The sequence below is a fragment of the Rhinolophus sinicus genome, chromosome 13 (genome assembly GCF_057876585.1).
Source record: "Rhinolophus sinicus isolate RSI-liver-muscle chromosome 13, RSI-T2T, whole genome shotgun sequence".
In the NCBI taxonomy this organism is placed as follows: Eukaryota; Metazoa; Chordata; class Mammalia; order Chiroptera; family Rhinolophidae; genus Rhinolophus; species Rhinolophus sinicus.
In genome coordinates, this window is record NC_142513.1 from 17,925,108 (window position 1) to 17,950,268 (window position 25,161).

Genomic DNA, 25,161 nt, shown 5'->3' on the forward strand with positions numbered 1-25,161 from the left:
CTGGGCCAGAAAGCCCCTGTTACTGCCAGTTATATCAACATCTAACGTAGCAGCACCACTTTAAATAATCAGAGTTGTATTTTATAGGGATAGAATCCAGGACTCCTAAGGTTCTAAATCTCTAAACAATTCCTTCTGTAATTGACATATTGTCACACAAGTGTGATTTCATGGCCATCCCATAAAGGTATATGATTGCCTTTTATAGTCATGTCAAAGTAGCAGTTTGTTATACTGTCTTCCTCACAGAAAGCTAGCTTATATATTTCTGAGCCTGAAACCCATCCTTTTGAAGATGTTCGGTTGTGGTAAATCTTCATCTGTGTAGAATTCCATTGAGAGAATATACCACAATTTATCCATTTAACTACGATAGCCACAATTTATCCACTATAGACGGGCATTTGGGTAGTATTTGTTTGAGGGCAATTGTGGATAGTGTATTCCAGAACCTGTCTTTTGGTAAATTTATTTATGCATTTCTGTTGGGTATATATAAAAGAGTGGGAGTACTAGATCATAGACCGTACGTGTATTCGCTTCTAGAATAATGGATCTGCTAAAGTGGTTCCCAAAGTAGCTGTACCGATTTATACTCCTACCAGCCCTGAATGAGAGTTCTGGTTGCTTCATATCCTTGCTACTAACACCTAGTATTTTCTTTTTCCTTTTTTCCCTTTTTTTCGGCTTTGCCCTTCTGGTGGGTATATAACAGTGTTTTATTATGGTTTTAAATTGCATTTTCCTGACTAATGATGTTGAATGTCTTTTCATGTTTATTGGCTGTTTAGATATCCTCTTTTGTGATATGCCTGTTCGAGTCCTTTTCCATGTTGGGTTGTCTTTTTCTTAAAGATTTATTTTTTAAATATTTTATGTTATAAATACTATAAGTGTTTTGTCAGGTATAGGAAATCTCTTTCCCCACTGTATGCGTCTTTTCACTCTCTTTATGGTGTCTTTTGATGACTACAAGTTCTTAATTTTAATATAGTCGAATTTGTCAATTTTTTTATGGTTAGCCCTTTTCTGTATCCTGTTTAAGAAATCTTTGCCTATTCCAAGATCACAAGATATCTTACGTTTTCTTTGGAAAACTTGGTTGTTTTACATTTCACATTTAAATCTGGTGTGAGATAGAATCAAGTTATATACAGAGGGTGCCAAAAAATGTATACACATTTTAAGAAAGGAAAACTGTATTAAAATTGTAATACTCTATATATACCGATAACAAAAGATGAACACAAGTCACGTTTGACTTCTGCAATTACAAGAGGTGCTCAAAGTGGTTACCGTCAGCGTCCAGACACTTCTGATTACGGCAAACTACTGCTTGAGCAAGCTTGACCAAAGTGTGCACTTGTGTAAATTTGTTTGACACCCCCGGTATATATTTTCTCATGTTGATAGCCAACCAAGTGACACAGTACCATTAGTTGAAAAGACCATTTTCCCCAGTTCATTTCAGTATCACCTTTGTCAGGTATGTAAGTCTATATATGGACTCTATTTTATATGTGAGGGCTGTTTCTGAACTCTTTTCTGTCCCATTAATCTGTTTGTCTTTCTTTATGCCAAAAACACACTCTTTAATTATTGGAGCTTTATACCATGTTTCCCCGTAAATAAGACCTAACCAGAAAATAAGCCCCAGCATGATTTTTCAGGATGACATCCCCTGAACATAAGCCCTAATGCATCTTTTGGAGCAAAAATTAATATAAGACCTGGTCTTAGTTTCGGGGAACACAATAGTAAATCTTGAAATTAGATGGTGTAAGAGCTTAACACTGCCACAACTTACCAATTTAATTCTTCTTCAAGGTTGTCTTTGTTTTAGGTGCTTTGCATTCCCATATCCATTTTAGAATCATCTTGTTATTATACTTTCCACAAAAATCCTGCTAAATATTCACTCTACACCAGTGGTTCTCACCGAGGGGCGATTTTTGCCCTCCATGAGACATTTGGCAGTGTCTGGAGACATTTTTGGTTGTCACACCTGCGGGAGTGCTACTGGCATCTGGGAGACAGAGGCCAAAGACGCTGCTAAATATCTTACAATGGGAAGGACAGCCCTCCACCCACAAATAATTATCCTGCCCAAGATGTCAATCGTGCCACCGTTGAGAAACTCTGAATTAGTGTAATCACTGTTTCAGCTGGACTTCTGTCTACCATCTTATTGTTTGTTTTCTATTTGACCCACCAGTTTTTCTTTCTTCTTTTCTCTAATTTTTTACCTGCTTTTGGATAAATTAAAAATATCCCATTTTTACTGTTCTCTGAACTTGTTAGGTATATATTCTTTCACAATTCTTTTGGAGCTTACCCTACAGATTTCAACATCCATTTTATAGTCCAACACAAATTATTTTACCACTTCCTGATACTGCTAGACTTTTTTTTTTTTTTTTTTAAAGATTTTATTGGGGAAGGGGAATAGGACTTTATTGGGGAACAGTGTGTACTTCCAGGACTTTTTTCCAAGTCAAGTTGTTGTCCTTTCAATCTTAGTTGTGGAGGGTGCCGTTCAGCTTCAAGTTGTCCTTTCAGTCTTAGTTGTGGGGGGCGCAGCTCAGCTCCAGTTGCTGTTTCTAGTTGCAGGGGGCGCAGCCCACCATCCCTTGCGGGAGTCCAACCGGCAACCTTGTGGTTGAGAGCCCGCACTCCAACCAACTGAGCCATCCAGGAGCTCAGCGGCAGCTCAGCTCAAGGTGCCGTGTTCAATCTTAGTTGCAGGGGGCGCTGCCCATCATCCCTTGCGGGACTGGATGCAAGGAATCGAACTGGCAACCTTGTGGTTGAGAGCCCGCCCTCCAACCAACTGAGCCATCCGGGAGGCAGCTCAGCTCAAGGTTGCAGGGGGCGGCTCCCACCATCCCCCACGGGACTCAAGGAATTGAACTGGCAACCTTGTGGTTGAGAGCCCGCTGGCCCATGTGGGAATCGAACAGGCAGCCTTCGGAGTTAGGAGCACAGAGCTCCAACCGCCTGAGCCACTGGGCCAACCCCTAGACTCTTACTTAATACACTTAATTCCTCTTATACCCCCGCCATGGGCCTTTTGTGCATTTTTGTCTTGCATTTTAGTTTTGTATATATACTTAAACTACAAAAGACATGATAATTATTGTTTCGTAATTAATATTCTTTTATATTGACCTGTTGCATTGTTCTTAATTCCCTCCTAAATTTCCATGCTTCTGTTTAGGTTCAATTTCTCTCTTTGGTTTTTCCTTTAGTGCAGACCTGATAGCAATGAGTTCACTCAGTTTTTGTTTGTCTAACACATCTGTATTTTCGGGTGTTTTTTTTTCAATTTAGTTGACAGTCAATATTATTTTATATTAGTTTCAGGTGTACAGTGTAGTGGTTAGACATTTATATAATTTATGAAATGATTTCCCCCAATATGTCCAATACCCATGTGGCACTGTACATAGTTGTTACAGTATTATTGACTATATTCCCTGTGCTGTACTTTACATCTCCGTGACTATTTTGTAACTGCCAATATGTACTTCTTAACCCCTTCACCTTTTTCACCCAGTCTTCCGACCCCCTCCCATCTGGTCACCATCAGTTTGTTCTTAGCATTTATGAGTCTGTTTATGTTGTTTTGTTTGTTTGTTCTTTAGAGTCCACATATAAGTAACATCATATGGTATTTGTCTTTCTCTGTCTGACTTATTTCACGTAGCATAATATCTTTCTAGGTCCATCCATGTTGTCGCAAATGGTAAAAATTCATTTTCTTTTTTAAGGCTGAGTTTTTACCTTCCGTTTTGTAGGGTGTAAAAGTCAAGGATGGCAGTTATTTTCTTTCAGCACCTTAAAGATGTCATTCTATTGTCTTCTGGATTTTATCGTTTCTGTTGAGAAGTTGTCCGTCAATCTTATTGCTCCATTACTTCTAAGACTTTTTATTTTTGGTTTTCAGCAGTTTGACTATGAGGTATCTATGTGTATTTCTCTTTGTACTGTCGACTTGGGGTTTGCTGAACTTCTTGAATCTGGGTTGATCTCTTTCATTCATGTGGACGTTTCTCAGCCATTTATCCCCCAGCAGCAGCCTTCTCTCAGAAGTCATGTATTTTGAGATCCCTGGAGACTGCAGTTTTGCCCTCCGCTCAGCCCTCCGTGACCACATTAAAAGCATTGTGGTCTCTCTTTCCTCAGTGACAGCCCTTGGCCCGGGCCACACTAATCCCGAGTTCCTGTCCAATATCAGCATATGCACCAAGGGGGAAAAAAAGGCAGCTACTGATTGCCAACTCCCTCTGGAATTCACCCCTCAGTAGAGTTTTAGTTCATCATGTTGCTTCCACAACTATCCGATGCTCTAAGAAATGATTTTTTGTAATTTATCTGGCCTTTTCTAGTTGCCAGCAAGAGGATCGGCCTGCCACACCCTACTACATCCTACATGAAAGCAGAATCTGTCTAGTTGTTTCTGAGTGCTTGTCAGATGCCACGTGCCCTCTAGGCTGTAGGTATAGGATTGCCCAGTCTAAAGCAGGTAAGACAGACATATAGAGAATAACACAACATGCTAAATACTGTAATAGCCGTGTGTACAGCAGTAGGACAAAGGAGGCGAATGTGAAGTAGCATCGCCTGTTTGGGACATTGCAAGTTTCATAATTTTACATGGTGGCAATTTCAAGTTCAAGGTGTGAAGCAATAGAGATGAGGTTGGTGAGATAGGTAGAGGCCTGCTGATGAAGGCCCTGTATGCCATTGTAAAAAGGTGTTTGTACTTGGGGCAGGCTACAGCGATCGGTTGAAGAATTTTAAGCATGGAGGAGAGTGATCAGATTTTTATTTAGAAAGATTACTTACCTGTCAGCATGAAAGGTGGGTTCACGAAGGGCAGGTACGCAAGGCAGGGAGCCAGAGAGGAAACAGTTATTGTCGGTTCAACATCAGATAGATGATTATCACCATCAGTAGATTTGAAAGATGTTGAAAGGGTAGAAATGATGAAACTTAAGGGCATGGTGGAATTCAGAGGGAGGTGAAAGAAAGCAGAGTCTAAGGTTCCTGGCTCAGGTGAGGACTATAAATCACAGAGAGACTACAGGAGAAAGAGTAGGTAAGTTCAGTTTGGGACATAGTTTGTGTTCCCGCTTCATTCGCTCTATTACGGTTTTTGTCATATAATCTGAGAACATAGTTCAGGGCACCCCAGGTTATTCTCTTGAAACTCCTGAGATAAGCAAGTGAGATGCAGAACTCCAAACCATTGCCTTCACCTCAGCTTTAACCAGACTCTCTGATTTTATCTGTTTTATAGGTTGGGCTTCCACTCAACCATTTTATTTGAAGAAAGTTTCCCATGCTAAAAAAAAAAAAAAAAAAAAAAAAAAAAAAAAGCTTTCTCAGCAGTGTTTCCTTTTTCATTCATCTTCCCATTTAAGGTCACTTTTGTCTGTTGTTTGAACAGAGCCCCTTTTCAGGTATCTTTTAAGGTCTGTGCATACCCTCTCAATTCTTGCATATTGTTCTTTCACCATGACAGGAGACTATCTTGGCTGTATGTGGGGCTTGGGGGCCACCGTCCTTCATTTGCAATCAGTAGATAGATGTTATTCCACTGTCAGTCTTACTGCTCCATTACTTACTACTCCATTGTTGCAAGTGAGAAATCCAAAGCCAGTCTTTTTCTTTCGAAAGTCACTTGTTGTTTCTTCTGGAAAGCATATACGATTTCTCTCTTGGTCTTTTTACTATACAGGAATGTTATCAAATGTGACTAGGTGTGTATCCTTCAGTCTTTTCAATCTCCAGATAAATCTTGTTTTGCAGCCCAGGAAAATGTGTCAGTTACTTGTTTTAGCTCCTCCATCTATTCCTTTTTCTCCTTCCAGAATCCCCAGCTATTTACGTGTTGGTTCTCCCATATCTGTCTTCCAGGTCTCCCAATGTCCATCTCTGCGTTTCTGCTCAGAGTTTTAAGATAACTCGACATGATCTTCCAGACCACTAGTTGGTCTCAGCGGTTAGCCATCTCCCCCACCCCCATCCCCGCCTCCCATCATTTGAGCTTTTTTTGGTGTGGAAAATTATGCTTTAAAAATTCTAAGACCATCTTGTCATTGAACTTCCTTTCTGGTCTTATTATTTTTAAAATTTTTGTCTGTCTCCTTGGGGTTCTATTAATCCAAGATTCACCACGTCGTGGGTGCTCTGTTTGCTTTTCCTGCCTCTGACTGCTAGGTTCCAGTAAGTGGCTGTCTTCCTTTTCTTCTATTGTTCCAACTACCAGTAATTCAGGCAGGGGATGGCGCAGCAGCTTCTGGGTCACCAGCGTGTGAACCAGTGCAGATGAGCTGTCAGTAGTCCCCAGCCAAGCTTCCTGGCATCCACATCTGGCATCTTCCTAGCCTGAGATAGGGACAGTTAGAGCTCCTTCCCTCTCCTGGTTTCTTGGGGGGTCACAGAGACCAGGAGATACTACTCCAAGAAGTCTCAGGGAGACCAGCATTGCCTTTTCTCGCTGGGGTCCATGGAACTCTGGACCAGACTCTCTAGGGGATTGGAGCCTGATTGCTGCCCTGGAACCCTCTCCTGACCCAGGGGGACAATCCAGCACCAGCTCTCTTTCTGGGCTGAGCATGTCTTGCCCACACCCACCAAACAACACTTGCCTGCCAGCCCTAGTCACTGGGGCTCAATAGAGTTCATTGGATTGGGGACAGGGAGAGGCAGCAGAGACACTTTCTTGTCATCCTCTGTTCAGAACCCCCCAGCAAGTAGAGCTGGGGTTGGGGGGGGGGGGGGGAGAGAGAGAGAGACAGAACCAGACTAGATAGTCTATCCAATGCCAACAGTTGTACAGCAGTTTTACAGTTGTACACATTTATGGTCTCCAGCTTCAGCTCGGTCCTCTGTACCCTTGGGCCACATTTTCATGTCTTCCCAGCATGCTTTGCTTCCCCAAAGGGATTGAGATTTGTATTTCTCTCTTCAAGCCTTCTGTTTACCTTCCTTGTTCACTGCCAGCCCATGACTTTGAATGTCTCCTCACGGAGAAAACAGACTCTTGTATTAAGTTGCTCAACTCTGTTGCTTACCCATAGACCTATCTCCTTTCACTGTCCGCCTACAGGCCTGCCTGCCTGCCATCCATCTTTCCATCCTGCTTGAATCTCTCCTCTCCCATGATTTCTGTGGTAATGTGTGCTCCTGGTTTTCACATTTCTCTGGCTACTCTTTTTCAGTTTGTTTTGCTTCCAGTCTCACCCAGCTCTGCCTCTTCTCCCTTATTGCTGGCTGCCAGGCGATCTTTGCAGTGCCTGAAGTTGAGCATATCTCCCTCTGCTTAAAACCTCTCTCTGACAAGAACAGGTAAAACTAACCTGTAGTGATAGAAGTCAAAACAGTGGCTACTTCTGGAAAATAGGAATTGATTGCAGAAGGGAATCAGGGAGCTTTCCAGGGTGCTGGAAATATTCTATATCTTGTTTTGGGCAGTGGTTACATGGGTCTCTACATACATAAAAATGCACTGAGCTATACATTAAGACTAATGCATTTTACTCTATATATGTTATGCCTCAAGTTAAAAAAGACAAACCTTTCAGTGGCTTTCCATTACTACCACAGGTTACAATCCAAACTTCTTAGACTAGTCCACAAATTCTTATTTATTCCTCCCTGAAGTCTTGGCTCAAGCATCTTCCTGTAAAACCCATCCTGGTTTTCCCAGGATTATGACACGTGGTCTTCCGTACTCACGTAGGACCGTCAGCACAGGCCTGTCCTAGTTCTTCACAGACTGTGTTGTCGCTGTCATCTGCTTCCCTCGCTAGCCTGGGGGCTCCCTAAGAAGAGGGACCATCTCTTTTCAGTTCCATTGCTCCCCTCGTACCTTATGCAGTGACTGGCACAGAGGCCCCAACTACATGTCTGTTCAGCGAATGCAAGTTCACTCTGTATTTGCATTGCGCTTGACCTTCTTTACTGAAAAGTGTGCTTCCTCCAGCTTGCAGGATGTCTTCTCGGTGAGAGGAAGGCTTTTGCACTATGGCCGTTTTTGATACTCCTGAGGAGGCCTTTGGCGTCTTACGTCCCATCTGTGTTCAGCTCACAAAGACCCAGACCGTGGAGACCGTGGAGCAGCTGCAGGCACAGTTACAAGCCGTGAGTGACTCTGCCCTTCAGCAACTTCAGCAGTACATCCTCTTCCCTTTGCGATTTGCCCTAAAGACCCCTGGTCCCAAAAGAGAGCGCTTGATCCAGAGTGTGGTGGAATGCCTCACATTTGTCCTCTCCTCAACATGTGTGAAGGAACAGGAACTTCTCCAGGAACTCTTTTCGGAACTCTCTGCTTGTCTGTATTCGCCCAACTCCCAGAAACCTGCCACTGTGTCAGAGGAGTTGAAATTGGCCGTGATCCAGGGACTCAGCACATTAATGCACTCGGCATATGGGGACATCATTGTGACTTTTTATGAGCCCTCCATGCTGCCTCGTTTAGGATTTGCAGTGTCTTTACTGTTAGGCCTAGCAGAACAGGAGAAATCAAAGCAAATTAAAATTGCTGCCTTAAAATGTTTACAGGTTCTTCTCCTTCAGTGTGAGTGTGACGACCATCCAAGGTCCTTGGATGAGCTTGAGCAAAAGCAGCTGGGGGACTTGTTTGCTGCTTTTTTACCTGGAATCTCCACTGCGCTGACCAGGGTTATCACGGGCGATTTTAAACAAGGGCACACCATTGTCGTATGTTCCCTAAAGATCTTTTACAGGACAGTGGGCTTCATCATGGCTGATGAACAGCTCAGAAGCATCTCCACAGTCCAAGAAAAGCCTGCCGTGGAGCACCGAGTAGCAAAGCTGATGGTTCACAGGGAAGCCGATTGGGTGAAAAATACTGGCGACAAGTTGACTATCCTTCTTAAAAAGATCATTGAGGGTGTTTCAGTTCACCCCCACTGGAAGGTGAGGCTGGAGCTGGTAGAACTTGTGGAGGCCCTTCTTTTGAAATGCACTCAGTCACTGGTCGAATCGGCTGGCCCCCTTCTGCAGGCTTTGGTGGGCCTACTAAACGATGAGAGTCCTGACATCCAAGCCCGGTGCCATAAAGTGCTGAGACATTTTGCAGATCAGAAAGTAGTGGTGGGCAACAGAGCCTTTGCTGACATCTTGGCAGAACACCTGCATTCCCTTGCCACCTCTCTTCCCCGCCTAATGAACTCCCAAGACGATCAGGGCAAGTTCTCTACTCTCTCCTTGTTACTCGGGTATCTGAAACTCCTGGGCCCCAAAGTAAGCTTTGTCCTCAACTCTGTGGCCCATCTCCAGCGCCTTTCCAAAGCTCTTATCCAAGTTCTAGAATTAGACGTGGCTGACATCAAAATTGTTGAAGAGCGGCGTTGGAACTCTGATCATCTGAGTACTTCCCCGAAGACCTCCGCCTCACGGCCGTGGAGTCAATTCCAGAGAAGATATTTCCGCTTCTTCACTGACGAGAGGGTATTCCTGCTCCTGTGCCAGGTCTGTCAGCTTCTTGGTTTTTATGGAAACCTCTATTTGCTTGTGGATCACTTTCTGGAATTGTACCACGAATCCGTGGTTTACCGGAAGCAAGCTGCCATGGTCCTTAATGAACTGGTTGTAGGAGCTGCTGGGTTGGAGGTGGAGAATCTTCACGAAAAGCATATGAAAACAAGCCCAGAGGAACTGAGCAAGATTGTGACATCTATACTTGAGGAGTACACGAGCCAAGAAAACTGGCATTTGGTCACATGCGTCGAAGCTGAAGAAATGGGGGAGGAGCTAACAATGCAGCAGTCAGGCCTCCAGGCCATCACGTCTGGTTCATCTACCTGTCAAGTTACATCTTTTCCCGCCTTTTCAAAACCAAGTCCCACTATTTGCTCCATGAACAGCAACATCTGGCAAATATGCATCCAGTTGGAAGGGATTGGCCACTTTGCACATGCACTAGGAGCAGACTTTCGTTTGCTGTTGACGTCAGCCCTCTATCCAGTACTGGAGAAGGCTGGGGACCAAACCCTGCTCATTAGCCAGGCAGCTACCAGCGCCATGATGGACATTTGCCTTGCCTGTGGCTATGACTCCCTGCAGCACCTCATCAATCAGAATTCAGACTATTTGGTGAACGGGATCTCTTTAAATCTGCGTCATCTGTCTCTGCACCCCCACACCCCAAAAGTGTTGGAAGTCATGCTGCAGAACTCAGATGCTAGTCTGCTTCCTTTGGTGGCAGATGTGGTTCAAGATGTGTTGGCCACCCTGGACCAATTTTATGATAAGAGAGCTGCTTCCTTTGTCGGTGTTCTGCATGCCCTGCTGGCAGCATTAGGTACATTGAGGGTCCTTTTTAATGCTAAGTTGGGGGAAGGACCGGTATCCTTGTTTGCCTAACCTGATTTTTTCTTTGTTTGTGCTATGTTTATGCTACGAAGGACATTATTTGAATATTGTTTGAATTTGAATTTTATTTGAATTTGTCCAGTCCCATGATAGGGTTCCATTGCCTTTTTGTATGTGTGGGGGTGTGTGTGTGGGGTGTGTGTGTAGGTGTGTGTGTGTGTGTGTGTGTGTGTGTGCACGCACATGCATGTGTGCAAAAAAAGTACACACATTTTAAGAGATACTATCTATGCTCAAGCAGTAGTTCGCCGTAATCAGAAGTGTCTGGACGCTGATGGTAACCACTTTGAGCACCTCTTGTAATTGCAGAAGTCAAACGTGACTTGTATTCATCTTTTGTTATCGGTATATATTCAGTATCACAATTTTAGTACAGTTTTTTTCTTTCTTAAAATGCATATACATTTTTTTGGCACCCTCTGTGTGTGTGTGTGTGTGTGTGTGTGTGTGTGTGTGTGTGTATAAATGTGTATATAGGCATACCGGGGTGCCAAAAAAATGTACACATTTTAAGAGATGTAATCTATGTATTACTTTTCAAAGTTGAATTGAATTACAGTGGCAACGTGTAGTATGACATTCGCTCAAAAGATGGCATTAATCAAATGAATGCTAGCGTCATTCATTGTATTACAATTTTAATACAGGCTTTTTTCCTTTCTTAAAATGCATATACATTTTTTTGGCACCTTCTGTGTGTGTGTGTGTAATGTATATATATACACACACACACACATTTATACTTTTAATAATCTCTGCCATCTATTGAGTTCCTGCTACTGTGCCACAGACATAAACCTTGCAGACTCAATATAAATATTTTTGTTTGACAGATAAGAAGAGCTAAGGCTCAGTGAGATCCTACTTAGCCAGGGTCACACAATTAACAAGGAGTAAAGTCAGGATTTGTGATTTTGTTCTTTTCAATATACCAAACTGCTCCTGACGATGCTTAAGAATTAGCAGTATCCATGCTCATGGAGAACACGAATAGCATGAATTATTCAGTCCACAGATAATCCCGTCCAGTGCTGCCCAATAGAACTTTCTGTGCTGATGGACATGTTCTGTATCTCTTCTGCCTAATATAGTAGCCACTAGCTACATGTGGCCAGTGCAGCTGAGGAACTGAATTTTTAATATGAATTTAAATAATCACGTGTAGTTAGCGACTGCCATAACAGACTGAGCAGGTCTGGAAACTTTTAACTCTTTACCTGTGTAAGGTGGTTGGAGTTTCTCTCCTTCACTTTGATCCTGTTGGGTATCTATTGGAGATGTTAGCCCCCATTAAAATGGCAAAGTTTTAGACTGTGAGAAAAAGAATCCCTCAGCTGGATAGTCAGTCTTTGAATTAAAAAAATAATGAGCTGTACACCTGAGTCCCTTTTATCCAAAGAGCATAGCTCCGGTACGTATTTCAGTACCGCTAACAGCCTCTAAAGTCCGTGGGAAGGTTGCTGCCCTCATTTTGTCAGCTGAGAAAGCCAAGACCATGTGAGAAAGTTTCTCCCAGAAGGTGACTGGAACAGGCACAGTCCTTTGGCCTGTAGCTGCTGCTGTTTGCAATTTCATTCATTCATTTATGAACATTCACATGCAGTGTGACAGGGCGAAGAAACTCATGGAGCTTTCCTGCTGCTTCAAGAGAGGTCATAAACATGTAAACCAATCACTAAGCTCATTTCAGGTTCTAATGAGCACTGTGAAGAAAATAGCTTGATGCAAGAGAGTAACAGGGGCCAGACTACTTTAAGTAAGTAGAGATATGCTCTTTGCATCAAAGTAAGTAGTCCAGGAGGCCCTCTCTGAGGAAGCGACCATAGAACTGAGACCTGATGGCTGAGAGGGGCCAATACAGAGCTGTCACATCCTCTGTGTATTTTTAAGAACATTCAGACAAAGGGAACAGCAGCTGCAAAGGCCTGGAGGGAAGAAAGGGCTTGTGGTCTTTGGAGAATGGAGAGAGGGTGTTGTGGAGAGATTGATACAAGGTGAAATTAGAAAGGTGGGCAAGGACAAATCCTGTAGACGAAGGGAAGAAGTTTAGGTTTTATTTTGCAACGACACGGAAGCCTGGACTAGTCACTGGGACGTCAGCAGTGACCAAGAAGAACCTGGCCTCTGCCCTCAGGGACCACTACTAAGACTGGCTAACTACGTATGATTCTAGACTGGCTGCCACGGTCCAAATACACTTAGACTTCTGCCTTTAGTGCTCTGGGGAACTAGACTGCATGTAAATTTGAGATTTTAAAAATATATTAAGAGGGCGTCCGGATAGCTCAGTGGGTTAGAGCGCGAGCTCTCAACAACAAGGTTGCCGGTTCAATTCCCACATGGGATGATGGGCTGTGCCCCCTGCAACTAACATTGAAAACAGCGACTGAACTTGGAGCTGAGCTGCGCCCCCCACAACTAGATTGAAGGACAATGGCTTAGAGCTGATGGGCCCTGGAGAAACACACTGTCCCCCTGTATTCCCCAATTAAAAAAAAAGGAAAGCAATTGAAAAAATTAAAAAAAAAATAAATATATATATATATGAAGAAAAGGCCTATTAAATATATCCTCTCAGGAGATACCGCAATTTGGGCCTTGAAAATGGAATTGCCTTGGATTGCTGATGACTTTGGTCACCTTTCAAGGAGAAAGCCTGTATAGCACTTTTTTTAAAAAAATTGGAAGTGGAAGAGGAGGAGGAGTGGTCTCCATTGCAGAGAGGAAAATGAGGGCAGGTAAGATTGACATGAGAGCATCCTAGGAAAAGAAGCAAAACTGGGGATAGCTTTTCTGAAAGTTTTGAGACAACCCAGAATCCACTTGTATCCTGACCGGTAAGCGGTACCGAGGTGGAGTTGATCAGTCACATACCAGTCCCCGTAGCTGCCCATTTCTGTTTTGTCATCGAACTGTCTAACTGATGGTCACTGTTTTAAGGTGGGAGTGGAAGTGTGGTCTCAGGGAACTTCGAAAAAAAAGGTCTTAAAAGAACCCAGTCCGTGTTTTAGGAAAGTGAGTTACCATAAACATAGTGTTTCATGTGCATTGACCAAAAAGCGTTCGGTAGCACCGTGAGGACAGTAGCCATCCGTGAAATTACTCCTGGCCACCATCCATGGCTTGGCTGATCACCCATCCCAACAAAACAATAAGGTAGTTTTCAAAGGTCAGCACTTGGAGGTTGTGCCCCATCTGTAATACGGGGCTGTCACACTGTTTGGATGGCTGCGTATGTAGTCTTCTGCTATGTAGCTGCACCAATTTTTATTGAAGCACTCCTTTCTTAATGGACATTTCAGTTGTTTCCAGTCTTTTTGCCACCACAAAAAAATGCTGCAGTCAATATCTTTGTAGGTCATTTTCAACATGTCTGAGTCTATCAATAGGGTCAATTCCTAAGACAAATGCTAGCTTAGAGGGTATTACATTTAAATTTTTGATAGACTCAAATTGCTCTCCAAAGAGTTCACACTAATTTAAACTCCCCATCAGCAGGGTGCCTCGTTGGCCACGCCGTCACCTGCACTTTATATTACCAGCTTTTGGATCTTTGCTAATCTAATAAGAGAAAAATAGCACCTTATCATAGTTTAATTTGCACTAGAGCGAGGTTGAGCTTCATTTCATGTGTTTAAAAGCCGTTTGTGAACAAAGACTTTTTAATGCCTGGCACTAGCCTTAAGTCTAGAAAATAATCTTCGTAGCCTGTCTACTTTTAGCAGTGCAAGTGCTGGATGTTGACTTTAACTCTTTGGGAGTGCACTACGGGCCTGATTTACGTCTGGGAATGAGGCACTGAACAAATGTCATCACTGCCCCCTACACGTAGGAACCTCCAGGTCCTGGATCAAAGGCTCGCGTCTCCAGCATTATCTCTGCTGCTCCCAGTTGCCTGACCCAGCATCTTCCAACTGTTGCTCCGGCTCTGTGCAGATGCTTCTAGATGGAAAGATTAGCAGGTGCTAAAGCTTATCAGGCACTTTTTCCCTTCTGTCTGCAAAGAGGGCGAAAATTCAGGCTGAGGGGTTTTCTTACTGTTCTTTCATTTTTTAAGTGCTAAGAGCTTTTTTGAAATGAAGTCTTAGTGGGACCCCAACATACAAAAATAGTTGAAATGAGAACTGCTCTGGTTAAATAAGTGGTAGGAACCCTGAACCCCTCCCCTTTAGCCTGCTGTCTCAGCCTCTCTGTTGTGACTGCAAGACAGTTCTGCAGAGCTAGGGCTCCTCAAGGTCCAGTTTGAAAACCACTGGTTCAGTGAGGTTTAAGGCTTCTTCTGTGGTGACACATCAGGGGTATTGGTGCATCACTGAAGAAGGAAAAGCTTTGGAAAAAATGCCAGTCTTCTGAAGCATTTTACATCAATACATGTGTGAGACAATGTCCATTCTCAAGGCTCCAGAGAGCCTGTCTTCTGCTAATGAGTCGCATATCCTGTACTGAGAATTTTGTCACCTGTGTGTGCGCTCCAGTCCAGCGTATTCATTCTTTCAGCATATATTTTGAGTACCCACTCTGTGCTGGGCATATTGGATCCATGGGGCATAGAGTCTAATGGGAGATTCAGACACTAAACAGCACACACACACACAAAATATCGTTACACATTGTGATGGGTTGATATGAAAGGAGAGAACATGCTGCCATAGAAGACAGCATGTAAGGGACCTAAGTTAGATTGGGGAGTCGGGATGGCTATACTGGGCAAGTTATATTTGTGTTGGAATTTGCCATATGTGACATGGGCGGGGCAGGGGTGGTGAGGGGAGCATTCCAGATACTGAAAACAGCATATGCAAAAGTTCTAAGGCAGGAAAACATCTGGTGCGTTGGAGGACTGGAAGATGGTCAGTTAACAGGTGCCTGGGAGTGGTTAGAAGATGAGGTTGGAGAGATGGGTAGGGACGACTGGCTCATGCGGGAGCCATGCAGGCCGCGCAAAGAGCTTATTCTACTTATAACGTATTAGTACCCATTGTCATTGCCCAAGGTGATCATTGCACCACTTTATTTGCAGCCCAGTGGTTCCCAGACACAGGTGATCTTGGGCAACCCCAAGCACAAAGTGTCGGGGAGAAGGGAAGTCATTTGAGCCCAAGACCTGCAGCTCTTGAGAAAGACCTTGAGAAATCCACCACAGCAGAAGACATTGAACAGTTTTTGCTGAACTACCTCAAAGAGAAGGATGTGGCAGATGGGAATGTCTCAGGTTTCGATAATGAGGAAGGTAACTATTGTTTTGGCTTAGCCGGTTTTTCGTTTGTTTGTCTGTTTGTTTGCTTTTGAAGCAGATTATTGTAAAAACAATATATTGATGAGCCATCATTATAGAAAGGTTGGAAATAAGAAAAGTCGCTCATAACCCTACCATGCTAACGTAGGCATTCTCACTTTTTGTGTAATCCTCTCCCATTCTTTTTTTTGTTGCACACCCATTCTTAATGTGGTTGCAGCCTGCATTTAAATGCATTATGCCCTGTTTGCATTTTAGTTATATAATAAGGATCTCTCCATGTTGCTATAGCATTTTCATAATTAATGTTTTAATAGCTGCTACTAAGTATCCATTCCCCTGGGGGAAGTTTAGGTTGCTTCTAGCTTTTCACTCTAATAAACAGTGCTGCAGTGGATGATTCTGTGCACGTGACCTTTTCTTCCTTTTTGCTTATTTCTTTATAAATCCCAGAAGTGGGATTTGTGGGTCAAGGGTATGAACATTATTTTATGCTTGCCAAATTGCCTTCCAGAAGGGCGTCCCTTCAGCAGTATAGGACTCATACTGGTTTCGCCACAACCTTGCCTATTTGGCTATTACCAGTTTTACGTCTTGCTAAATTTAAATGGTTCTTGGTATTCTACTTTGTGTTTCTCTGATTAGTGGAAAGGCTGAACATCTTTCTGTGTGCTTCTTTCCTAACAGTTTTTTTTTCTCTTAATGCCTGTTGTCTATTTAAATGCTTTGTCTATTTATTTATTGGTGGGAGGAGATTTCAGTGTGTTTTCTTATCAATTTATATGATAAAGGAGAAGGGAGTGCAGGCTAGCTGAAGCTCTGGCCTGTTGTTTTATTCACAAGCTCAATCTGGAGCTTCAGGTCACAAAAGGATTAATAAATTATTAGAATCTCCTCTGCAAATATATAATGCCAAGTTATAATGAGCTTGGTGGTCTCAGAACTCTCCTAAATCGAACTGAGTCCCAAATTAGTTTGTTAGGTTGGAATCGAACAGATTTCTTCTTTTTTTTTCTTCTTTTTTTTTTTTTGGCAGTTTGTGCTCAGACGCTGATGAACTGAAGCCAACACTTCCAGGGTAACAGGAAATAGTAGCTCCATGCAACTAACTACAGACAGCAAATGCTTTCTAAATAGCAGGGAAGCAGGGCCCAAATAATAATTTATGCACAGTTAAGTCATTGCTCTCCCTAAGGACAGAGTTTTCTGATCAGCTTTTTCTTCTCAGGTTTGTTTCTTGAGCCAACCCAATCCTTCTTTTCTTGAACTGTCGCCCTAGCCCAAACCTGGAAGCCCTGAAGAAGGGGAGGCATCTGTATCCCTCGTAATCCGGATTTGCCGTTCTTGTTTGAGATTGTAGCTTTGTCAGTGAATCCGTTCTTTTCATGATTAGGAGCTTCTGGTTGTAGTTGATGTCCACTAGGAGCCGACTGAATGAATCAAACCTTTCTTCCAGTAACAGAAAAATCCACATCCCTCAAATAACGTCCGCAGTAGGTGAATTCCAAACAACAGACCCTCCTCTGGGAAGAAAAGCACAGCCTTATCATGCTTATAATTATCGTCCATCATGAACATGCCACATGCTTGGCATTATAAAGAATGTTTGGCTTGATGTTGGTTTGACATCGTTTTTTTGTTTTGTTTTGTTTTAACCACAGTGAAAGGAAAGTACCTTGTATATCTGAGGTCTCTTTCTCCAAGAAATCCAAGCATTGTGCAAATGCATTTTCATTTATCCTTTTAGCATCTGTTAGAGACAGGTGTGGTCTCTAACTATAAGATTCTGTTTTTCCAGCAGAGGAGACTGAAATGGGAAAAAGTTAAGGAGCAGCATTTAGCTTCATGGAAACAAGCACAGCTGGTAATGGGAGCGAGGCGGGGAGGCTGGGGCCTCGGAGTAGACAGAGGAAACATTTTCAGGATAGGGATTTTGGCCTGGGTTTCGTGAAACTCTCGGGTCTTTTTGTTGTTTTAATTGACAAACTTATACCTTTCTCATGCAACACAGCACTCTGTAGGCAGTGAAAGAATGAGAATAGCTGGTGACATTCATCGACTCTCTCGACAAGCAGATAAGGTATACAAGCTTTATCCCTTTTTTTCAGATGAGGAAATGTGGGATGAGAGGAGTTGCTAATAGGTTGTGGAGGCAAGACCTGCACCCACCTCCTCTGGTCAGACCCCATCCGTCTGTATTGTACCAGGCTGCCCTCATGTTAGCTCCCATACAAAGATAAGTAAGCCTTGATCTTGGCCATCAGAAGATCTGAAAGGCTGGTGGAGAAGACAGACACGTACCCCCTTTAGTCAAAGGATGAACCAACAGGAAAGAGAATAAAGGGCCAAAGGCCAGCCAGGGGACTGCTCAGCCTCAGGGCTCCATATTAGAACCTTGCTGTCTTAGGTTTTTATTTGAACTATTTATTACTGGAAATTTAGAAAAGACCAAAGGTATGGGAAAAAGTAATCATCTGTTATCTCATGACCTCGTCTCTGTTAATACTCTGTTGTACTTTCATCTTTATATAAAAGTGTATACACTAGTGCTCCCACGGTGTGTACAGTTTTGTATCCTGCTTTTCTCTTCTTAACACTATTATTTCATAAGCATTTTCCCTTGTCGTTAAAGCCCTTGGTAAACACCAATTTTAGGAGCCCTCATAGCTGTACCAAGGTTTATAAACCATTCCTCCTTAGTGGACCTGGCGGGTTTTCCCCCAGTTTTTAGCTGTTACAGTTAATGCTTTGAATATCTTGACTCATATCTTGACCCAAAGTTTACGTGGTTTCCTTAGGATCCTCCCTAGACGTTTTCCCTCCTAAGTCTTGTTCCGGATCTGAGGTGGGGAGATCAAGTCGAAGTGGGACATCTCTCATAAAATATTGTCCCCGTTATACTCTCTTTCCAGAGGAGCAGTCAGACCCTCCCACAGTGGACGAGAATGACACCGTCCCCGATGTGGAGCCGCCACGGCCAGTGCAGATTCAAATAGCCGCAGACGTGATGGAGCGCTGCATCCACTTGTTGTCAGACAAAAATCTGAAAATCCGCCTGAAGGTCAGTGTGCGGCCCTTTCCCTGCACCCACAGAGCAGCGGGACCATGGCTCGGTCTGGTTGGCGGGGACTGTACAGAGGAGCAAGTAGCTGCCCTTATCTTTTGGTCCATGTGGTGGCCTGGAGAAGCTACCAGGAGGCATTTATCTGTGGGGTGACAGGCTTACAGCTTTGTGCATCAGCTGCCATGCCAAAAGGAGCGGAGTCCCCTGTGTGGAATTAAAAACCCACCAAGTATTGGAGATTCGTTGAGTTTCCCAGGGAAGAAAGGCATATGTTTTGGCAAGGAGGTCATTTTTGAGCTGACTTAATGCGGGATGTAGGTTCTAGGACTTTTAAAGTGGTCACTCTTCCAAGCCTGACGCTAGCCCTTATCTCTGTTTCTGTTTCTATTTTCATCCTGGGAAACACGCCAACACTTTTCTTAATCTCACATCTTCGTTTGGTGGCAGTTTCCCAAGCAGCATCCCCCTCGGCAAGGACTTAAACTGTACAGGAGTGACTCCAGTAACAGACCAGAGGGGTGTGGAGGGGTGAGCGTCGAAACAGGCCTGTCAAAATCACTTTGGAGCTTAACATCCAAAGAAAAACAACACAGCCGGGCCCATTCCTCCCCACCCACAAGCCAGAGTGAGAAGCACAGCTGAGTCCACGAAATACCATTAGTGAGGAGAGCACATTGCCTTGCTCAGGGGTGGTGGTTTGGGAAATCCTGACCCACAGATTCTCTCAAACCTCAGCATCTGTGTTTTTGCAGAATTTGTTTAGTCTTCCCGGAGACACTTCTTTAGCATTCATCTGTGTTCTATTCAGGAGGCACTTTTTGAGTGCCTGCTACCTGCATGGGTTTATTGTGGGTGTCTGGTCAATGCATTCGTGAAGTGTCTTCCCTTTCATTGAGGCTTTGTAGCAGTTGTTTACACATTACCGTAGTTACTGAGAGCGTCAGCATTTGAGTCAGACCTGCATACCTGCGTTCAAATCCTGGCTCTGCCTCTTCCTAACCATATAACCTTGAGTCAGTTAATTCACCTTTTTGAGCCTCAGCTTCTTCATCTGTAAAATGGGAGTGATCTTACCTACCTACTGCACTGGGTTGATTATAAATATAAATATGAAATAGCGTCAGGTATGGCATACACTCATTCATTTATTCACGAAATGTTTATCGAGGATTGATACAGGTCAGGCAGAGGGTATATAGAAGGAAATGAAGCAGGTGTGATCCATGTGTTCATGGAACTTCCTGTCTCTTGTGGAGAAAGAGGCGATACACAAACACACACTTACACATTGAGGAAATGCTCTGAGGTGAATAGGCAGGTTCCATGATAGAAACTAGTAATTGAGCCATGTCGTAACCATGTACTGGGAACCTACTCTCCCAAACCCTGTGGAATGAGACAGAGCTTACGTTCTGATTTAGACCAGGTCATCAGGAAGGCCTCTGATGTGGGAATATTTAAGCTGAGACTTAGAAGGTTGAGGAGGAGCCAGCAATACAAAGGGACAAAGGCAAAGAGGAGAACATTCCAGGCAGAGGGGGGAAATATGTCTTTGAATCAATGAAGTAAGACGTAACTTGCCCAATGAGTGACAACTCCAATTCAAAGCCAGCCAGTGATACCAAAGCCATTTGCACTGTACTCCTCTCCGCTCTGCTGTATACTGAGGTGTCTCTTATTCCCCTGCCGAACTGTTCACCCCTCGAAGGCAGGGCTTCTTCTGTTCTTTGCTTCTGTTCCAGTCTCAGTGCGACCAGCTCATAGTGCCCATCCAGTAAGGATGTTTGCTGCTTCATGTTGGCCTTCACTCTGTCTTTCTGACTCACACATGCACCCTCGCCTGCTCTGCGAAGGCTGGCCCATCTGTGCAGGAGGGAAACCCGCACTGGTCATTGTGGTGACCACTGCTTATGCCACTGGAGCAGCCCACCTGTTTTCAGTGAGCTTTGAGATACAAGAGATTAGTAAACATCTTCTCAGGGAAGGTGAAAACTCCCATTTCCATCTAGGCTACTCCAAACCTTTCTTCTGAGGTTGACCTGGATCTCAGCTGCCTGCTTGACTTCTCCCTGGAGTCGTAACGGAGCTTGAACCCCCCCTGCCTCTCGAGTTGCTCCCCCTCCTTTGTTCCTGTCTCATTAGGCAGCGCCTGCATCTATTCGGCTGTCGCTAAGCCTGAACCCAGGCAGCCCTTTGTGGTAGCTCTTCATCTCCCCAGTATCGAGTCTTTCCGCAAGGTAAGCCATGTCATGTCCAAAACAGATAAACCCTTTCTCTTCTCTGCCTCTGCCACCGTCGTGGGGCTGCATCTCTTGCCTCTCACGCGGACATGTGCCATGGCTTCCTAAAGGGCCTCCTCACTTCTCTCTTCTGCTCCAAGTCCCTTCTCCACTCGGCAGCCAGAATGACCTTTTTAAAACAGGAATTGTATTGTGTCACTTTCCTGCTTAAAACATTGTGATGGCTCCCCGCTGCACTTAGTACAAAATAAAAGATTCTGAACATGACACCTGGGTCCAGCCCCATCTTCCCCTCCTGTCTTGCTCCACACTGCGCCCCCTTAGCTGCCTCAGCCCTGTAGGCTCTCCCACCTCGGTGTCTTCCTCATTACTCTTTTCAGTCCTGGGAGCACTCTCTCCCTCTCGTCATGACTTTATGTCTTCTCCTGTCACTTCCTCAGAGAAGCCCGCCCGACGGTCTGTGTGGTTTAGATCCCTCCCTCTAGCTTCTTTGCATTTTACCCTTTACTTTCCTTCCTAGCGCTGTCACAGTTGATAGTCATCCCTTAATTTGGCTGTTATCTAATTAACATCTTTCTCCAGTTGACCATAAGCCTCCGAAGGCGAGGAAACATATGTATTTTGTCCCTGTATTCCGCCCCCCATACCCCCCCAAGTGCCTAGCCAGTGCTTGGCATGTTGTTAGGACTCAGTAAATATTTATTCAATTAATGCGTTTCTAAATGTTATTCTTTCCAAATGGTGACTTGATCCCAGGTGTCTGGTTTCAAGCCTTTACTATGGCTGCAGTCATGTCCCCTTATCTTCCAGGTCTTGGAGGTGCTGGATCTGTGTGTGGTGGTTCTGCAGTCCCACAAGAACCAGCTCCTTCCCCTGGCCCACCGTACCTGGCCCTCGCTCGTGCATCGCCTCACCAATGATGACCCCCTGGCAGTGCTCAGAGCCTTCAAGGTGGGCACTGGTGGGTTACTGCTGCCGTGGGGATGGAGGGTAGTAGGCGCAGAGCTCACCAGTGTCTTTTGGGGTTGAAAAATAAGGAAAGCACAAAGAAGAAAATAGAAGTCCGTTTCCTTCTGAATTTGAAGCAGAGCGAACTAGTAGGTGAAAATGTCTATTAAGGACCCACTATGTGCCAGGCAGCGTGCTTGGCACTTTCCCTCGCATGAGCTCATCTCCTTGTAACAGCCTTGCAAGGTAGATGTTATTATCCCCATGTTTGACAGAGATGGAAACAAGCTCAGAGAAACTAGGAATTTTCTCAAGCTCACACAGCTAGAAAGACCCCAAATCTGTGAGTTCACGCCATGTGTTTTGCACTGCACAAGAGCCAAGGTGAAGGGACCTGGGTTCTAGCAATGGGTGTCCTGTGCCAGCCAGGTGACTTTGGGCAAAGCCCATGACCACCCATTATCAGGTCGAACTTAGAGACACCTGTCCCCTCTTCCTCACAGGGTTGTTGTCAAGGATAAAGTGACTGTTTGGTGAAATGCTCTGAAAAATTAAAAGCCCTGCATATATGTAAGGTGGTATTCTCCCTGACTTAGTGTGGCTAATAGTAAGTAGCTCACGTATTTTAGTTTATTTATTTATATTCTTCCATGTTCTAAAAAGCACTTACAGCAACCGACAGAGATACATCTACCATGGCAAGCTCATGTAAATTAGAAGTAGGTGAGCAAGATGAGGCAAAGAAAAAAGATGTGCAGGGATATAAAATGGAACCAGGAATGCAACTAAGATACTTGGCAAAGGTATTTTGGTTTTCTGTAAGATTCTACAGCATAAACCAGATCAAAATACAGGCTTACATTTAAAACATATAAAATCGCTAATATTTTATTCAAAAGCAAAACACACAAAATGACGTGTGTGTGTGTGTGTGGCGAGAGAGAGAGAGAGAGAGAGAGAGAGAGAGAGAGAGAGAGAGAGAGAGAGAGAAGGAGGAGGTTGGGGGAGAGGGTCCTTATTAAGTCTTATTCAGATATGCTGCTTTCCTTTATGAAAATTAATAGGTTACCTGAAATGATAGCAAGCGTGGAAAAATGAAACAATACAAAGATGTGTGTGCTGTTACTGAGGCTGCTTTTCCACTCCCAGACACGCTGATGACACTGAGACCTGTAAGGCCTCGTGCAGTCCAGCTGAGGGACCTGAAAATAAGCGCCTTGTTTTCTGCAAAGTTGGCAAACACTCTCTGTGCTAGTTCTGCCTTGCTTACCAATTTTTAAAGAAATTCCTGTTATCCTGTATACTCAGTCTTGTGCAGCAGGGCAAAACATTTCAATATGTTCTGCTAGAGAAAGTTTAAAACGAGACATGCAAAGAAACTGCCTGTGGTGAAAGATGGAACGAGGGTGATATACATAAGAGATTGGGCAGTGGAACAGAAGCAACTCCAGCTGGGCTCCGACCCCTGGGAACACTGCCCCTACTCGGCCAAGGCACCTCGGTCAGCCATTGCCCTCCTGGTGCTTGCACGTGGCAGCAGCGAGGCTGCTGTGTTGGTGTTTGTTCAGCTAGCTAGAGTGAAAAACGCAAGTCTTTTCTCAGGGGATGTTAGGAAGATTCAGAGATGATCTATGTGAGCTGCTTTAAGGTCCTTTTTTTTTTTTTAGACAAAAAAGGGAGGAAAATCAAGGGATTAATCATATTCATCTAACCCAAGATTTCTTTGAATTATTCTCCGTGTAATCTGTATTTATGGAGAAAAGCAGCCATGCCTGGGGAGCAGAGACCTCCAAATTCATAACTGTCAGAATCACAAACCATGGGCAAGGAATTAACAGCAGTAATTCTACTTTTTTTTTTTTTTCAAGCAAAGACCTAGATGGAATTGAATTACCAAATGTTCTTTAGCTCTCTTGCTGCCTTGGCGATGTTCAGTCACCAGGTTGGGGGCTGTTTCTGCAGGTTTTGCGTACCCTGGGAGGCAAGTGTGGTGATTTCCTCCGAAGCCGGTTCTGCAAAGATGTCCTGCCCAAGCTGGCTGGCTCCTTAGTCACCCAGGCTACTGTCAGTGCCAGGGCCGGACCAGTTTACTCCCACACGCTGGCCTTCAAGTTGCAGCTGGCTGTCTTGCAGGGCCTGGGCCCCCTCTGCGAGGAACTGGACCTGGGTAGGTACCAGCCCATCTCACCTGGACACACCGCCTGCATTCCGTCCCCCACCCCCCCCATTGCACTGTCCGCTTAGCCAGGCTGCCCTCAGCCCCCTTTCCGTGCTCATCCTTCAGTCTTACTTTGGCCTCACGTATCCCCTTACCTTGATGTGTGTTTGGACTTGTGGGGTGGAGGAAAGAGCCCATGACATCTTGCCTAGCTGTTCCAGTTTCAGCAGACGGCAGTTGGTTACTGCTTGTCCCAAATGAAGTCTGAGGGCCAGCGCTTGTTTTGTTTTTCCTCTCTGCAGGTGAGGGTGACCTGAATAAAGTGGCTGATGCCTGCTTGATTTACCTCAGCGCCAAACAGCCCGTGAAATTACAAGAGGCTGCCAGGAGGTACGTCTGCTTGGTCATCTGCAACTCTTTACGTTTGTCCTAAATTATAGATGATTTGCTAATGGCAGGCCGATTCGAGGCAGCTCTGTTTTTTCCTCTTCTCTCTGTTCTTGCCAGGTTAAGATGACTTCTTTTAACTGTGCCAACTCTAGAGATGGTATTTTTCCTAGACGCATTTGTCTTTGCAAGTAACCTTTACCTCTGCTGTCACGTCAGCAACAATTCCAAAGGGGCAAAAAGCAGAAAGATGGCGCGCTGGAGGGAACAAAGCACTCTCCTGGTTGGAGGGCGAGCTGCTTCCAGGCTCTGCGCGCCTGCTGACCAGGTGACCCTGGCACCTCTCTGGGCCTCAACTCCCTCAGCCACAAAGTGAAAGCATTGGGTTACCGATCTTGCATACCTTGACGCCAGCGAGCATCTTAATGGTGTCAGATGCCACGAACGCTCACTAATTATATGCAAAATTGGGTGTGTGCAAGCAGGCACATAACGTGCCTTTTTCTAGACAGTCCTTACCATTCGTCCAATTATAATAAGTCTGTGAACCAAGAAATGTTAAGAACCACAGGACTAATGGCATAAAGGGCCTATTCTGACTCTGAAATGATGTGATTCTTATTTTCAAGAGTTTTTGCTTTTTCAAGAATAGCTGTACCCCCTTTCATGGAAGAAGCTATATCTGGTTCTTTGAGTCCTAAAGGATTGTTCTCCAAAGTAA

At 44.3% G+C, this 25,161-nt stretch overlaps 1 protein-coding gene across 6 annotated transcripts in view; it reads left to right on the forward strand.

The window, feature by feature from the left end:
* TTI1 (TELO2 interacting protein 1) overlaps positions 1 to 25,161 on the forward strand; it is a 43,827-nt gene that overhangs the window by 7,193 nt on the left and 11,473 nt on the right. For 2 of the 6 annotated variants that reach the window (XM_019750210.3, XM_019750211.3), the window contains exons 2-7: positions 7,994 to 10,336; positions 15,428 to 15,637; positions 18,556 to 18,704; positions 21,758 to 21,898; positions 23,858 to 24,062; positions 24,356 to 24,443. In XM_019750210.3, the coding sequence (XP_019605769.3) occupies positions 8,035 to 10,336; positions 15,428 to 15,637; positions 18,556 to 18,704; positions 21,758 to 21,898; positions 23,858 to 24,062; positions 24,356 to 24,443 (3,095 nt within the window). In that variant the 5' untranslated portion in view covers positions 7,994 to 8,034. Of the gene's footprint in view, positions 1 to 4,388; positions 4,526 to 6,848; positions 7,357 to 7,993; positions 10,337 to 15,427; positions 15,638 to 18,555; positions 18,705 to 21,757; positions 21,899 to 23,857; positions 24,063 to 24,355; positions 24,444 to 25,161 lie in introns of those variants that run through there. The other 4 variants (XM_074317874.2, XM_074317873.2, XM_074317875.2 and 1 more) reach the window with 4 other exon arrangements.